Source organism: Anomaloglossus baeobatrachus, chromosome 3 (assembly GCF_048569485.1).
Source record: "Anomaloglossus baeobatrachus isolate aAnoBae1 chromosome 3, aAnoBae1.hap1, whole genome shotgun sequence".
NCBI lineage: Eukaryota > Metazoa > Chordata > Amphibia > Anura > Aromobatidae > Anomaloglossus > Anomaloglossus baeobatrachus.
The window spans coordinates 656,266,075-656,284,327 of NC_134355.1; the positions used below are offsets into that span (position 1 = coordinate 656,266,075).

Consider the following 18,253-nt stretch of genomic DNA (forward strand, 5'->3'; position numbering starts at 1 on the left):
ATCATGAGATGTTTCTTGTGCAGCACCTTGGTAACCTTTTTATAGGCCATCAGTTGAACCAGCCGATATTAGTTTTCACTGGGTGGTAGGATTGCTCTGAAATTACTGAAAGATTTCCATGGCTTTTTGCACCTCTCTTTTTTTTCCTCTGTTCATTGGTTTTTCCCTGTGTCATTTCTCATTATTACACTTCACTAATTTATGTACATCTATGGTTTGATTTCTTTGCCTGAGTGGACTGGAAGGATTGTCACCGACAGTATATCACAAAACTAAGTACACCCCTCACATTTTTGTAAATATTTTACTGTACATTTTCATGAGACAGCACTGGAGATGTTATACTTTGATACAATGTAAAGTTGATATGATGCTCCCTCTGAATAAGGCTGCTTTCACATCAGCATTTTTTTGCCGGTCGGCAAAAAAGCGCAAAACGCATATGACCGGATCCTTTACAAATGCGTTGTTATTTCAATGCATTTGTAATGGAATCGCGGCAATATGTGTTCACTTGTGGGTGCGTGTGGCACACACTGGATCCGGTGAAATGTGGTATTTTATCTTTTCTGACAAAACACTGCATCTCACCGGATCCTTCATATTACGGTGGCACCTGCAATGCTTTTCAATGAGCCGGGTCCTGCTCTACCAGAAGTCACCGCATTCTGATAGGCAGGATCCTGTTTTCAGTACTGAGCATGCCCAGAAAGCAGTTCCTCCACCGTGCTTTCTAGTGGAGCTGTATCAGTTGAAGAAAGAAGACCAGGATCATGGAGGGGTGAGAGGGAGTAATAAAGATGGATTCTCTAAGTGTGTCTGTGTATTTATTTCTAATAAAATATTTTTTCTCTGTGTGATGTCTTTTTTTAACCCTTTATTGGAGATTCTTAATGGCTGGGTCAAACTTGGCCTGACATTAAGAATCTCGGGCTTTATATCAGTTGGTAAAACAAAGTTGGTATTAACCCCTTATTACCAAGCGTGCGACGTGGCACCAGGGTGGCTGGAAGAGTTGGATACGGCGCCAGAAGATGGCGCTTCTATGAAAGCGCCATTTTCTGGTGTGGCTGCGGACTGCAATTCGCAGCGGGGGGGCATAAAGCTTGGGCTACCCTGTACTGAGGATTCCAATCCCTAGCTGCCTAGTTGTACCTGGCTGGACAAAAATTGGGCGAAGCCCACGTCATTTTTTTTTATTATTTCATGAAAGTCATTTTTTTTTCTTTTAATTATTGCATGAAATTCATGAAATAATTAAAAAAAGGGGTTCCCTATATTTTTGGTTCCCAGCCGGGTACAAATATGCAGCTGGGGGTTGGGGGCAGCCCATACCTGCCTGCTCTAGCATACAAAAAATATGGCAAAGCCCAGGTTTTTTTGTTTTTAGTTTTTCGGCAAACAACTTAAAAAAAAAGAAGGGCTTCCCTGGATTTTCCATTGCCAGTGAAGGTAACACCAAGCAGTGGTGGGTGCCTGACCCTGTTTGGTTTTTTTTTTTATTTTTTAATTAATTAAAAAAAAAAAAATAGACATGGGCTTCGCCCATCGAGCATTTTACTACTCACTCATCCCTACTCCTAACCACACAGCCGGCAGAACAAGTAATCAGATCAGCTGACTCCAGGGGCGGACGATTACTTCTTCTGTGTACCGCTGCATCCATCGCAGCGTGTGTGGGCTATGAGGTCAGCCGAGTTCGGCCGGCACTGGAGTCAGCTGACCTCACAGCCCGCACACGCTGTGATGAATGCAGGGGACACAGAACAAGTATGCGGCCGACACTGGAGTCAGCTGATCTAAACTCAGCTGTACTCCTGATCTCATAGCCCGCACACGGTCACATGTGATCGGCAGCAGCCAGTGACTGCTGTTATCCTTCATCCATCGCAGCGTGTGGGTGCTGTGAGATCAGGAGTCATCTGACTCCCGATCAGCTGACTCCAGTGCCGGCCGATAAATTCTGTGTCCCGCTGCAGAAGGATCCGGTAAAATAACAATTGCGGTTGCATGCATTGCACATTCAATCCACAGGAACCGGTCATATGCGTTTTGCATTTTTTTTTTTACGTAAAAAAAAACGCTGATGTGACAGCAGCTTTACTCAATACATCGTCACTAATGTAAAAACTAATGGTAACAAAAGTGAGTACACCTCAATACCCAATTAGCCATTTGCCCTCCCCGGTGTCATGTGACTCATTATTGTGAATGGGGGCAGGTGTGTTATATGTGGTGTTACCTCTCACACACTCTCTCATACTGGTCACTGGAAGTTCAACATGGCTCCTCAGGGCAAATAATTCTCTGAGGATCTGAATAAAGAATTGTTGCTCTACATAAAGATGGCTGAGGCTATAAGAAGATTGTCCCGACCCTGAACCTGAGCTGCAGCACAGTGGCCAAGACCATACAGCGGTATAATAAGGCAGGATCCCCTCAGAACAGGCCTCGCCATGGCCAGCCAAAGATGTTGAGTGTACGTGCTCAGCATCATATCCAGAGGTTGGCTTTCAAAATAGACTTATGAGTGCTGCCAGTATTGCTGCAGAGGTTACAGGGGTGGTATGGTCCGTCTGTCAGTGCTCAGACCATAAGTCACACACTACATCAAATTGGTCTGCATGGCTGTCGTCCCAGAAGGAAGCCTCTTCTAAAGCTGATGCACAAGAAAGCAAGCAAACAGACTGCTGAAGATAAGCAGACTAAGGACATGGATTATTGGAACCGTCCTGTGGTCTGATGAGACCAAGATAAACATATGTGGTTCAGATAGTGTCAAGCGTGTGTGGCGGCAACCAGGTGAGGAGCACAAAGACAAGTGTGTCCTGCCTACAGTCAGGCACGGTGGTGGGAGTGTCATGATTTGGGCTGCATGAGTGCTGCCGGCTGTGCGGGGCTACCATTCAATGAGTGAACCATAAATGCCAACATGTCCTGTGACATACTGGAGCAGAGCATGATCCCCTCCCTTTGTATTCCAATATAATATAATCCCAAACACCTCCAAGACCACCAGTGCCTTACTAAAGAAACTGAGGGTAAAGGTGCAGGACTGCCAAGTATCAGATCTACACAGATCTAAACCCTATGGAGCATCTGTGGGGCCTCCTAGAATGGACAGTGGAGCAGTGCAAGGTCTGTAACATTCATCAGCTCTAACCTCCTTCCACGGACTCATCGCCTGTTCGTTCCCAACTATAGGCATATATGTTGTTAACTGGTATAAGAATGTGGTTGATCCAGATCCTCTAATATACCGCTGGTCATGGTGTTTTTTGTGGAGGGCTACGGCATCTATGAATCACATGTGGGGAATAGTCAAATATGTGTTTGCTTTTTTGGTTTCTCATCTGGGGGGAGGGAGGGATGGGACCTTAGGGGTTATGTTGACCCCGAATTATATGATTTATGTAATGTATAAAATCTTTAATAAAAACATTTTGGTTAAAAAAAACAAAACAAAAAAAAACATTCACCAGCTCCGTGATGTCATCATGTAGGATGGAAGAGGATCCAGCGGCTCCTATAAAGCTCTAGTGACCTCCACACCCAAGAGAGATAAGGCAGTGCTGGAAAATAATGGTAGCAACACAAAATATTCACAATTTGGGCACAATTTGTCAATTTTCACTTAGGGGTGTACTCACTTTTGTTGCCAGCAGTTTAGACATTAATGGCTGTGTGTTGAATTATTTACAGGGCACCAGATTTACACTGTTATACAAGCTGCACACTGACACTGTACGGTGTACTCACTTTGTGATTGATATATATATATATATATATATATATATATATATAAATGAGTAATGTTTAGTTGGTAAAGTTTAACATACCCAGTATCTAGTGGTTTATACAATGGGGAAAATAAGTATTTGATACACTTCCGATTTTGCAAGTTTTCCCTCCTACAAAGAATTGAGAGGGCTGTAATTTTTATCATATGTTTTCAACTGTGACAGGCAGAATTAAAAAAACAATAAAAAAAACCAAACCCCAAAAATCCCAGAAAATCCCTTTTGTATGATTTTTAAATTATTAATTTGCATTTTATTGCATGAAATAAGTATTTGATACAATAGAAAAACAGAACTTAATACGTTTTTCGGTCGTTCTTGACCAGGTTTGCACACAGTGCAGCAGGGATTTTGGCCCACTCCTCCATACAGATCTCCAGATTTTTCAGGTTTTCGGAAACATTGAGTTTCAGCTCCTCCAAAGATTTTCTATTGGGTTCAGGTCTGGAGACTGGCTAGGCCACTCGGAGACCTTGAAATGCTTCTTACGGAGCCGCTCCTTGTCCTGGCTGTGTGTTTCAAGGCATTGTCATACTGGAAGACGCAGCCACAGCCCATCTTTAATGCTCTTACTGAGGCAAGGAGGTGGTTGACCTAAATCTCACTATACATGACCCCATCCATCCTCCCTTCAATATAGCGCAGTCATCCTGTCCCTTTGCTGAAAAGCGCCCACAAAGTATGATGTTTTCACCCCCATGCTTCACGGTTGGGATTGTGTTCTTGGGGTTGTACTCATCCATCTTCTTCCTTCAAACACGGTGAGTGGAGTTGATACGAAAAAGTTCTATTTTGATCTCATCTGACCACATGACCTTCTATGCCTCCTCGGGATCATTCAGATAGTCATTGGTGAGCTTCAAACTGGCCTGGACATATGCTGGTGTGAGCAGGGTGACCTTGCGTGCCCTGCAGGATTTTAATCAATGACAGTATAGTGTTACTAATGGTAACCTTTGAGACCTTTGAGCTCTATTCAGGTCATTGACAAGGTCCTCCCATGTAGTTCTGGGCTGATTCCTGACCTTTCTCAGAATCATCCTTACTCCCTGAGGTAAGATCTTGCATGAAGCCCCAGACTGAGTAAGATTGACAGTCATCTTATGTTTTTTCCATTTTCTAATAATTGCACCAACAGTTGTTGCTGACTCGCCCACCCCAGGGCTATGGGACCCCCGGTGCCGGGCCGGACTAGTCCGGTGGTCGTCAGTGGTGGCTGGGCCCGGCTCCGTGGCCCTGGTGGGTGTCAGTGGAATATGTGGCTTGAATTAAAGTTTGTGTTCGTGACGCCACCTGTGGTATGCGGCTATTAAGCCGCCGCTGCTGTGTGAGGCCACCGGGATGATGTTATGGCAGCAATGGTGGTACTGATCCCCACAGGTGGAGCAATGCCCGGGGCACAGTTGGTGCTTGTGAATGTCTATGCAGCTGAAATAACAGAGACCACTTCAAGGGTGCAGTTCAAGTTCTTTACTCACACTTCTTGTCACAGCGCTGTAGGGACCCTTGGACTGCTGGGACCACTGTCAGGGACCTCCGCCGTTTCTGGGTGATTCTGAGAGTGAAAGCCGGTACCCTTCTCTTAGTGTCTCTTTCTTCTGCTGTCTTCCTTAGCCTTGCCTTTAATAGGATAAACCTGGCTTGGCCTCCACTACAGCCTCCAGGCCGGGGGGTCACCTGTCGGCTGATTACCCCTTTTCTGTAAGTTCTGCTATGGGTTCTGGCCCGGGGAGTTTACAACATTCCCTGGGCCTTGGTTTTTACTGTTTGGAGATGATCTTTGCACTCCTCCAGTCTCTAGGGACCGTCCCCTGCTGCAGCTTGATCCCTCCACCGATGTTATTGTGGAACAGGCCACCGTAGCTCTAAACTGCCCCGACAGCTATACAGACTACCCGTGGCCCTGCGACTCCTTCTGTCTCCTACGTGGTGTCACCTGGACCTCTGGGTCCCAGGATCTTCACCAGGAAGCGTCTCCTTCTGTTTCTCTGCTCCTGTCTGACTTGGAGCTTTCTTTCCTTCTTTCTTTCTTTCTTTCCTCCTCCTTGCCTGCCTCCAGCAGGCCTCCTCCTCCCTCCTTTCTCTCGTTCTTCTTCTCCAACTACATGCTGGCTCCTCACTCTTTCACTCCCTGAGGTAAACTGAAACTAACTTGACCTTCCTTTCTCTATCTGCTCTCTGGTGGCTCCTCCCACCTCCCCAGTTGCTAAGCTACCACCCTATGGGAGCAGGGATGGGTCTTACGGCCCCTCTCAGCATGCAGCATGGAGGGTTTTCTGCCACTATTCTTGGTCTCAGTGTGTTCCTAGCAATGGGTGTAGTGTGGATTTACCAGGGGACCGGTGTTCACTCCCTTCCTCACCCAGAATGGGGCATCACACCGCTGATGGGGTGCAATGACCTGTGGCGACGGAAGCCTCAGGGGCACCACACTCCCCCACAGCAAATCCCAGCACGTCCTCGGGCTGAAAAGACAACAAAACATGTGGAGAAACTGCAAAAACATTTTTGTTATGCAAAACATAAAACAATAAAACATTTCTTCCCTTCATGGGAGGCACAAATTCTTGAACGTTGCAAACTTTCTTATAAAGAAACATCTAAATGTGCACTTTCAGTTCATTGCACAGTTTGGGCACTTCCCCCATAATTGTGGTAGGGGGCACAACAGGTGCAACCATATACATTCTTGGCTACAACAAGTCCAGTAGCCTGGCAGTTCGTTTCTTTCAATCAACAAAAGTGAAAAACTCAACCAGCCACTAAGTCCAGTGGCCTGGTTACACAGGACACATAAGACATCACATTCACCGGGGCCCACATTCCAGTTCCGTGGCCCGGTAACACATACACATGGGGGGTGACATCTTCAAAAAGCATGAGGGGCAGTACAGCAGGAAAAGGTGTCATCTTCGAAAAGAACATTGGGGCAGAACACAAGGGACTTCTTCAAAGTGAATGAGGGGCAGACAGGGGCTATGTACAGTTCGGCATCTTCTTACTTCTTTACATGTAGGGATTCTTCTCCGGCTCCCCACCTAGCAGCAGGTTGACAGCGGTCAGCACAGTCTGCTGGTCTTGGCGGGCCGCGCCTGGCATGGCGGCGGCCTGTATTGAAGTCGCTGCTGTGACCGATTCTTGACGGGCCGCACCTGGCGTGGCTGCGGCCTGGGCTTGGCGGGCCGCATCTGCGGCGTGGATTAACGTCGCCGCTGCGGCGGGATCTTGCTTGTCCGAGCGGGGTATCGCTGCTGGGGCCTGAGCTGGACGGGCCGGGCTTGGCGTCGCTGCTGCGGTGTGGATGGGCGTCGCTCCGGCGGCGAATTCTTGGCGGGCCGCACCTGGCGCGGCTGCGGCCTGGATCGGCGTCGCCGTGCCGGGCATCTCTCCAGGGACCGCGGGCATGGCAGGGGGGGTTGAGGCTCTCGCGCCGGCAGGGGCATTAAATGACTCACCCCTCAGTAGCATCTCCGGTGTTCTGGTGGTCGCTGGCCTGCTGCAGGGTGCTGGTATCGGAGCTGCGGTGGTGGCACGCGCGCCTGCAGGAGGACCGGGCAGGAACCCCACCTGGCAATCCGGGCTCCGCCGGCTGGGGGTGACACTCTCTTTACCCGACTCTGCAGCGGCTGCTGGATCTTCTCCGCTCTCCAGGACGCAGGACACCACCCGGTTCTGAGGTGCGTGTCCCGGCTCGGCCACTCCTCCTCTGGCCGCTCGTTGCTCGGCGTCCATCATTTTAGCTTCTTCACGCGCCATCTTTTCTTCCTCCGCTTTCCATCGCGGGCACTGCTTCGCGCTCTTTTTGCCAAGACCAAGGGGGCGGGGCTTCTCTTCGCGCCCTTTCTTCTGGCATGCCCCCCTTCTTCTCGCTCTTTGCAGCGCTAATGGCGGCAGTCTCTCACAGTAAAACACAGGCTTTTTCACGATTCTTCAGGCGCACAGTACCCGGTGGGACCGGGCACGAACTCCTGTTCGTGACGCCAAAGTTGACTCGCCCACCCCAGGGCTATGGGACACCCGGTGCCGGGCCGGACTAGTCCGGTGGTCGTCAGTGGTGGCTGGGCCCGGCTCCGTGGCCCTGGTGGGTGTCAGTGGAATATGTGGCTTGAATTAAAGTTTGTGTTCGTGACGCCACCTGTGGTATGCGGCTATTAAGCCGCCGCTGCTGTGTGAGGCCACCGGGATGATGTTATGGCAGCAATGGTGGTACTGATCCCCACAGGTGGAGCAATGCCCGGGGCACAGTTGGTGCTTGTGAATGTCTATGCAGCTGAAATAACAGAGACCACTTCAAGGGTGCAGTTCAAGTTCTTTACTCACACTTCTTGTCACAGCGCTGTAGGGACCCTTGGACTGCTGGGACCACTATCAGGGACCTCCGCCGTTTCTGGGTGATTCTGAGAGTGAAAGCCGGTACCCTTCTCTTAGTGTCTCTTTCTTCTGCTGTCTTCCTTAGCCTTGCCTTTAATAGGATAAACCTGGCTTGGCCTCCACTACAGCCTCCAGGCCGGGGGGTCACCTGTCGGCTGATTACCCCTTTTCTGGAAGTTCTGCTATGGGTTCTGGCCCGGGGAGTCTACAACGTTCCCTGGGCCTCGGTTTTTACTGTTTGGAGATGATCTTTGCACTCCTCCAGTCTCTAGGGACCGTCCCCTGCTGCAGCTTGATCCCTCCACCGATGTTACAGTGGAACAGGCCACCGTAGCTCTAAACTGCCCCGACAGCTATACAGACTACCCGTGGCCCTGCGACTCCTTCTGTCTCCTACGTGGTGTCACCTGGACCTCTGGGTCCCAGGATCTTCACCAGGAAGCGTCTCCTTCTGTTTCTCTGCTCCTGTCTGACTTGGAGCTTTCTTTCCTTCTTTCCTTCTTTCTTTCCTCCTCCTTGCCTGCCTCCAGCAGGCCTCCTCCTCCCTCCTTTCTCTCGTTCTTCTTCTCCAACTACATGCTGGCTCCTCACTCTTTCACTCCCTGAGGTAAACTGAAACTAACTTGACCTTCCTTTCTCTATCTGCTCTCTGGTGGCTCCTCCCACCTCCCCAGTTGCTAAGCTACCACCCTATGGGAGCAGGGATGGGTCTTACGGCCCCTCTCAGCATGCAGCATGGGAGGGTTTTCTGCCACTATTCCTGGTCTCAGTGTGTTCCTAGCAATGGGTGTAGTGTGGATTTACCAGGGGACCGGTGTTCACTCCCTTCCTCACCCAGAATGGGGCATCACACCGCTGATGGGGTGCAATGACCTGTGGCGACGGAAGCCTCAGGGGCGCCACATTGCCTTTTCACCAAGCTGCTTCCCAATTATCCTGAAACCCATCCCAGCCTTCTGCAGATTTACGATTTTGTCCCTGGTGTTATTAGACAGCTCTTTGGTCTTGGCCATGGTGGAGAGGTTGGAGTGTGATTGAATGTGTGGACAGGTGTCTTCTATACAGGTAACTAGTTCACACAGGTGCAACTAATACAGTTAATGAATGCAGAGTAGGAGCTTCTTATAGAAAAAATAACAGGTCTGTGAGAGCCAGAATTCTTGCCGGTTGGTCGGTGACCAAATATTTATTTCATGCAATAAAATGCAAAGTAATTATTAAAAAATCATACAATGTGATTCTCACAGTTGAAATTACCTACGATAAAAATTACAGACCTCTCCATTTTTTGTAGGTGGGAAAACTTGCAAAATCGTCAGAGGATCAAATACTTAATTTCCCCACTGTATGTTATGACTTTAAGAAGTAATTTTGTTCCATCATTTTCAATCAATAACTTTTTATTTTTGGCCAATGTAGCATTTTTTTTTCTATCTTGAAGGATGAGTTGTACATTTTTCCAGCACCATTTTAGGATACACAACAGTTTTGTTTTCTTTTTCCTCTTTTTAGCATCAGGTATGAATCTTATGATTTTCTAATACTATATATATATATATATATATATATATATATATATATATATATATATATATATATATATTTTTTTTTTTTTTTTTTTTTTTTATTTCTTTTATTATATTGAGAAATCGGACATTGAATGCACATGCAAAAGTGACTCGCAGTGCATTTTAGTCATGTCGATTATTGAGGTCTCAATTCATCAAGGCTGGTGTTTTGTTGGTCTGATGCAGAGGATTGTGAAATGTTTGACTGTTGACAAAAAAAAGTCTCAGACTGCAGATCAGCGGTGTTACTTTTAGTTTAGTAGCTTAGGAAAACAAGAAGCTTGAGGAGAAGGTATAGTCAATGCTTGGAAAGTTTCCATGACATTGAGAAGTGTCAAAAAGGTACGTAGCATGCAGAAGTACAGTAGCCTAGGTCATGGAGATGGAGTAGTTGGGGAGATCTGGCAGATGAAAGCCAAGCTGGAGAAATAGTCGTGAAGGTCAGAAAGGGATTAATTTTGAGCGAGAAGTTGAGTAGAACATACTTTCAGTTTTTTTGGATGCTGAATGGGAATAATCTGAGAAAGTCAGGAAGGTATAAGCCCAGATAGAGAAGTAGGTGGGTAGGTCATGAAGATTAAAGGGAATCTGTGAGTAAGATCAACCCTCGTAAGCTGTCTATATTAGAATGCAGGTCATAGTTGTAGTTAGGTGTCCCTGCAGAGACGATGACTTACTCACCGCCCCGGCCGGGTTGCGTCCTCCCTCGCTCTCCCCCAGCCATCCATGTGTGCTGCTGCCTCCTTCCCCTCCCGGGGCCTGTGTGCACAGCGCACGTCTCACGGGAGTGTGCTTAGGGCGCACGTGCACACCGACCATCCTCTTAAAGGGCTGGTGTATCATTTCCAGGAAATATCTCTCAGCCTATGGCTGAGAGGCACTATGTATTTAAGGCACCCTTCCATTAGGGGAGGTGCCTGCGCATTGCTCCAATTAGTCAGTGTTTCAGTCTGCTACCTAGCTTGTTGTCAGGTCTTGAGCTCTTGTCCAGTCATCCCTGTGTCCGTCCCATACCTGTGTGCCCCTGCTGTGCCCACCATTCCTGTCCGTACCCACCTACCCAGCCTGCCTCAGTCACCCCGCCTGTACCCGTCTATACCCGTCCATCTCCTGTCCTGGGGGTCAGCTTTCACAGTCCCGGTCACTGCCCTGGGAGTGGTACTTGGCGTCCACCTGCGGCGGGCTCTTAGTTACGCCCCTCCACTATAGGGGTAAGCCCAGGTTCCTCCTGTGGTCCAGTGGGTCCACTAATCCCACTCGCTGCCTGTATACCGGCCATGAGCGTTTCAATAGTAAGCTGAATAAAATGATATCTTGATATCAGTGATGCAATGTTTTATTACACAGAAATCCACATTTTTCCTATATGTAAATGAGCTGTTAAGATCTATTGGCAGGACAGAGATATCCCGGAGAATCTACTGCTTTAGAAACGTGAAGTCTTTTAGGAGGATAAATAGCCTTGGGTAAACTGAAAGAGTATTCTCAAAATAAGAAATTATCCCCTACCTATGGAATAAGGGATACGTTGCTTATTGCTGGAGGTTAGCCATCCTTAGAGATTCCGAGATTGGTGGTTTGCAGTCCCACTGTTATGGTCTCGGGGCGAGCAAGTGATTAGCGGACCCACTACTCCACAGCACAAAGAAAACCCAGAGGGGCTTGACTGCAGAACTACATCTCGTTTTCCCCAGAGCCTCTGTTGGTGCGGGTGTTGCCCTGCAGGTGTGAGACTAGATGCCACTCGGGAAGACTGATGCTGCGATGGCTGGCCCCAGGGGATCGGACACTGATAGTTTCTGGTTGGAGCAACAGCAGTAGCATGCGGAGTCGTAGATTCGGTCGGGATGGATGCGGTAGCAGCGGCCAATGTGTACAATTGTGGCAGCGGGTATCGTGGTTGGTGACCGGCGTAGATGCTTGCAGCAGTGTCAGCAGATATCGTGATACTCGGCCGGCATGGCATGGATAGTTGCTGTCGCGGGCGGGGGGGGGTGCGCTGCTCGACCGCTTTTGCGGCTCGGGTTCAGCTGCTGCTGCTCGGTGGCTCGAGCGGTGGGCCGGATCCCGGGGACTCGAGCGGCGCTCCTCGCCCGTGAGTGAAAGGGGTGGTCTGTTGGGGTTTGGGATGTCGGTTTGTGATGCCACCCACGGTGTGTGGTGAGGTTGGGGCACCACCGCTGCTCTGTACGGGGATCCCGGGAGCGATGACAGGGAGCAGCTGGGATGTTTTCTCTCCCCTCCGTGGGTAGGGGGATTTTGGTAGTCCCGGGGCCCGGAGTTGTTGGCTGTAAGGTGGATGGCGGGGCTTGGCCGGGTGCAGGGTCGCAGGGGCAGCGCAGTGCCAGACGGCACGGTTGTACTTACTCAGCCAGTAACGGACACGGAGTCTCTGGTAAAACAAACGGCTGGATGGACGAGTCCCACAGACGGCTGCGGCGGTCACTCCCGGTAGGTTGGCGGTAACTGTCTCTCCCTGCACCAGTGTTACGTTCACGGCCCCGATGGCTTCCCACCGGTAACCCGCTCCCCAGCGGTATATTTGCTGGAGGAGCCCCTTTTGCCCGCAGGCGCTGGCCCTGGGAACTCTAGCTGTGGCGGTAGCTGTATTTCCCTTCACGGTTGAGCGGTTGCCTTTAGTCGGGTCTTTACTGCTGGGAAACCCCGGAGGTTCCCGTCGCTGACGGATTTGACCGGTTTAACGGCGACTCCAAGCCTGGTCGGGGTCCGTAGGCCCTGCCGAATGGTGCTGGCCTCTCTTCGCTCCCCGGTCCGGTACCGGCGGGCCACCGCCCGTCCCCGGTCCTTAAGGTTGTGCGTCAATCGGCCTCACCTGCAGACGGTCACCACCGTCTGCCAACCTTGCTGTTTCTGTGCCCGGGCCACGTACCCGGACACGGCCAGTCAGCTCCTCCACTACTACTTCCTTCACTCTCCAACTCTACTCCAAAACTCAACTGAACTGCCTTCCTTTTCCCGCCTCCAGGACTGTGAACTCCTCAGTGGGTGGAGCCAACCGCCTGGCTCCACCCCACCTGGTGTGGACATCAGCCCCTGGAGGGAGGCAACAAGGATTTGTGTCTGACTTTGGTGTTCCTAACCGGGGTGTGGGGTGTGTTGTTGCAGTACCTGTGACGTCCTGGCTTGTCCAGGGTGCCACATTGCAGCAGTGAACTTGTAATGCACTGAAACACAGATACAAATCAGCAGCAAAATGACAGCAGGAGAACACAGCACCAAAATGGTACCTGAGAACTAGCAGCATTAGAAACTTGTTGCCCAGGCACCTTCCTTATTGGGAAAGTGCCTTAAATACCTGCAGCCTCTCAGTCTAGCTGAGAGGTCATTTCTGTGTCAGGGCATATTGGCCTTTTAAGAAAAGGGGCATGTCTGCGTGCACCCTATGGGCACTCCCAGGAGGCCTGTGCGGTGTGCGCAGGCCCTGGAAGACAGCAGCATGGACTGGGGACAGGTCAGCCATCACAGGACGGCCGTGCAGGTTAGATTGCCGACATGCCCACCGCGGGAGGGAGGCAGGACAGTGTGGGGATATCGGTATGGGTGTTATACCCACCCAGTGTACTGTACATACTCGACTTCCACTTAATTGTTTATGGGACTGCTGGAGACCAGTACCGTGCTCCGCTATTTCTGGCATATGGGACAACGATCATATTTTTAGTCCGAGAGAAATCCGACAGAACATCAGACATCAGTTGGACCAACGTTATTTAATAGAGCGTGCACATGTCCAATTTTTTTTCTCGAACTGGCCATTCAAGTCTTTGAGTCCATGAAAAAAATGGGCCGCACTCAGATGACATTCAAGTACGGTCTGATTTTCACAGAGTGACAGAACGAAGAAGATAGAGACATTCTTTCTTTATTCTTCTCTACATCCGAGAAAAACTGATCAAACTGGAATAAGAGTCTGTTCAGTCGGATAGCATAGCTGAACTGGGTTTCTCGGATGGAGAAAATCCGGTCTTGTGACCCCAGCCCGTGGGTAAAATTCGTTATTTTGACAATAACCCTTTGGTGGACAAAGCAATTGTGAATATAGTGACGAATACCATGTCTGCAAAAGACAAGAATCTTAGAACGATATTTACAAAATTAGATTTTTCTTTCCAAACAATGGTCCAAATCCCAGAGTTTTAGCAATTGTGTGACCCAATCAATGGGGAAAAAAACAAACCAACAAAACTTGCTCGCTAACTGGGGGTAACCGTCAACTCTGCTCTCTCCTTCAAGCCACATTATCCAAGCCCCTTCCACCACCTGCCCAGATTACTACATTCCTTGACCAAGAATCTGCAAGAACACTAGTGCTTGTCCTCATCATCTCCCACCTTGACTACTGCAACTTTCTTTTCTGTGGCCTCCCTTCTAACTCTCTTGCACTCCTAAAAATCTATCCTAAACTCTGCTGCCCGACTGATCCACCTCTCCCTCGCTATTCCCCAGCCTCTCTTCTCTGCCAATCCCTACACTGGCTTCCCATTGCCCAAACACTCCGGTTCAAAACCCTAACCATGACGTACACAGCCACCCGCAACCTGTCTCCTCCTTACAGCTGTGACCTAGTCTCCCGATACGTACCTGCATGTAACCTCAGATCCTCACAAGACCTCTTTCTCTACTCCCCTCTTATCTCCTCTTCTCACCATCGCATATAATACTTCTCCCATGCCTGCCTTATACTCTGGAATACTCTACCCCAACACATCAGACTCTCTCCTACCGTGGATATCTTCAAAAGGAACCTGAAGACCCACCTCTTCTGACAAGCCTATAACCTGTAGTAAACCTACGTCCACTATAACGCTGCATGACCATCTCCAACCTCACCTACTGTATCCTCAAGCATCCCTTGTAGACTGTGATCTCTCGCGGGCAGGGTCCTCTCTCCTCCTGTACCTGTCTGTGTCTTGTATTGTTCATGATTACTGCATTTTCCCTACTATGTATACCCCTTTTCACATGTGAAGCGCCATGGAATAAATGGTGCTAAAATAATAAATATTAACTGTTTTCAAAGCTGTCCTCTGGGGTTATGGATTTTTGTAAAAAAAAAAATTGGCAGAGAATCAAATGTTTATGGGTTTTAGCTATAATACAGAAAATAATGTAAAAAAAAATAAAAATAGTAATATAGTAATAAAAGAAAAACATAATATAGTTATAATATAGTAAATAATGTAAAAAAAAATTATAATGGACATTATAATATAGCAAATAGTGTAAAAAATACATAGGAGTAATAATAATAATAATAATAATAAAAAAGAAGAACATAACCATAGTAATAATAATATGATAAATAACAAATAGCTATAATATAGTAAATAATGTAAAAAAAATTATAATGGACATTATAATATAGCAAATAGTGTAAAAAATACATAGGAGTAATAATAATAATAATAATAAAAAAGAAGAACATAACCATAGTAATAATAATATGATAAATAACAAATAGCTATAATATAGTAAATAATGTAAAAAAAATTATAATGGACATTATAATATAGCAAATAATGTAAAAAATACATAGTAGCAATAATAATAATAATAATAATAATAAAAAAAAGAACAACATAACCATAGTAATAATAATATGATAAATAACATTAATAGCTATAATATAGTAAATAATGTAAAGAATAAAATAATAACAATAAATGAACAACATAGAATAGTTGTAATATAGTAAAAATAAATAAAAGAACATAATAGTAGTAATAATATGATAAATAACAAAATAAATATGAAACCATAAATAATAACAATGATCCTAAAAATAATATGACAAATTATTTATATATATATATATATATATATATATATATATATATATATATATATATATATATATATTTATTTAAAGGATATAATATTATAATAATAATAATTAGAATTTGTAATAATACAATCAATAATAGAATATGATAAATAACAAAATAAATTGCTGTAATATAGTAAATAATGTAAAATGATGATGATAATAAAAGAACAATATAATAGTATAGCTATAATATAATAAGCAATAATAGTAGTAGTAAAATTAAATACTAATATTACTACTACTACTAATAATAATAATTACTAATAATAGTAATAAAATAACAACATAATAGTAATAATAATGATAAATAACAATCAATATAATAAAAACTATAAATAATAACAAGTCATAAAATTACATGACAAATTTATATAAAGAATATAATATAATAGTGAATAATTAGAATTATTAATATGATAAAAAAATAGAATAAATAATGTATAATAATAGGCAAAACAGCAATTCTTTGCTTCCAGACTAGACATGTGGTATCCATATATTCCTTGCCTCTGATGATTTCCGCCTGGGATAATTGCTCTCCCGTTTCTCTGGTCATTAGCTGTATTGTCAGTGTCAGTGCGCAGATCCGGGCAGGCGTGAGCTGGCGCTGTGCGTCGCAGAGGCTTTCAGGCGGCTCGTTTGGGTGTCAGGTTATCTGGGTAGTGACTGTTTCTTTGCTAACAAAACACGGCTTAGTCACCTAATACCTCCAGGAATTTGTACCCCCACGCTCTGGTATTTTAATAAGGTTAAAACATTTTTTTCGTTAAAATGAAACCCTATTCATCAGAGCGCGGTAGCTTCAAGGTGTGAATACGGATTATTTCTCGGGATTAGCTCAGTACTGGCTTCTTCACTGGTTAGCTTGTGTACCAAGGCGAGCAATAAAGGGCCAGTTTCATTTAATTTGGGGTATTTTTTGCTATAATGTCTACAGTATATACTTCTTTACAGCATGGGATCACAGCTGATTCTTCTTGTGAGGTAAAACATTTCCCTGTCTTTTTTTAAAAAAAGCTTTTACCTCACAGAAAGAGTAATTTGCGATTCCATGCTGTAATCTCCTCCCCGGCCCAGGACATGTGGTATGATCAGACCATGACCCTGTATAGTCAGACACGGATGCATACACAGCAGGGACACATATAAGATTATCTCAGCACAGAGACATTTTTTCTAAACACATCCAATTGTGGAAATTATTATTATTCCAAAATGTATTGATTAAAATGAACTTTGTTTGTGGGAAAACCGTGACTTTTCTCATTTCTTCCCAGGGATGAGGGAAGACCCATACTTTGCTGGGATGAGGGACCCCAGTTATTTCGCCTGTATTGTCGGGGGTGGAGAGTTCCTTTTGCTTTATCCAATACACAGAAGAAAGGACGTATCTGGATATCTAACTGAAGAAGACTTTCAAGGCATCACCGACTTCAACGACCTCCCAAATTCTCTGTTTGCATGCAACGTTCACCAATCCGTGTTTGAAGATGGAGCCAGCAAGGTAGGAAATTGGTTCTGATCTTGTAATGACTCAATAAATGGAGGAGTATCGCCCCCACACCCCCAGACCCAACCCTCCACCTTAGATTCCAAGCTCTTCGTCTCTTCTCATGATACTTGGAATTTGGCAAATTGGTTAATTAACTCATACAATGATTGGTGATAATATAGTTGGTACAAGTTGAGTTGTCATCTCGAAAAGTCAACTGGCAAAGAACAGCGGAGCAATGGAAGGTTAGACCAGCTCTGCCTCTCGGATGCGTGCATAATAGGCTTCTTGAAGAACCGACTGGTTAAACACAGCATAGGTCTTACCCAGACGAACCTCATTGATACCTTAGGGGGCGCTCTACACTAGAACGATTAAAGGGAACTTGTCAGCAGGGTATATGACCCCGAATTAATAGTATAAGTGGAAAGCCCCTTTGATTCTTATTACATTCATTCCCTGCTAGTAGAATTTTTGTTAGAGCATTTTTGAGAAAGCTATTCTTGATGTTTTATGCTTAAAAGAAACCTCTTGTCACCAGTTTTTTCACTTATATACCATGCCCATCACCTTTAGATCTATTTATATTTAGACTTGTCCTGCGCTGTATATAAATTACGTGGTCTGATCCTATAGGTGTCTCGAGATTGCAATTAGGAATTGCAATTTCCCTTCAAAGCCCCCCCCCATAGCTGTCAAACATCGCCCCTTTCCTTTCAAACCCTGCACCGGTCCGTTAAAACGCCTTCCAGGCCCCTTGAAATGCCACCCCGATCTCTTCAAACACCACGTCAAGCCCTTCAGTCTCCACCCCGGTCCCTTCAAACGCCACCCCGGTCCCTTCAAATGCCACCCCGGTCCCTTCAATCGCCACCCCGGTCCCTTCAATCACCACCCCGGTCCCTTCAATCGCCACCCCGATCCCTTCAAACGCCACCCCGGTCCCTTCAATCGCCACCCCGGTCCCTTCAATCGCCACCGCGGTCCCTTCAATCGCCACCCCGATCCCTTCAATCGCCACCCCGGTCCCTTCAATCGCCACCCCGGTTCCATCAAACGCCACCAGATCCCTTCAAACGCCACATTGATCCCCTCAATTGCCACCCCAATCCCTTCAATCACCACCCCAATCCCTTCAAACGCCACCCCGATCCCTTCAATCGCTACCCCGATC

The 18,253-nt window shown here is 46.4% G+C and overlaps 1 protein-coding gene across 5 annotated transcripts in view; it reads left to right on the forward strand.

The window, feature by feature from the left end:
• RCAN2 (regulator of calcineurin 2) overlaps nt 1-18,253 on the forward strand; it is a 161,608-nt gene that overhangs the window by 21,121 nt on the left and 122,234 nt on the right. For all 5 annotated transcript variants that reach the window (XM_075341176.1, XM_075341178.1, XM_075341174.1 and 2 more), the window contains exon 2: nt 16,865-17,091. In XM_075341176.1, coding sequence (XP_075197291.1) covers nt 16,867-17,091 — 225 coding nt within the window. In that variant the 5' untranslated portion in view covers nt 16,865-16,866. The remainder of the gene's footprint in view (nt 1-16,864; nt 17,092-18,253) is intronic.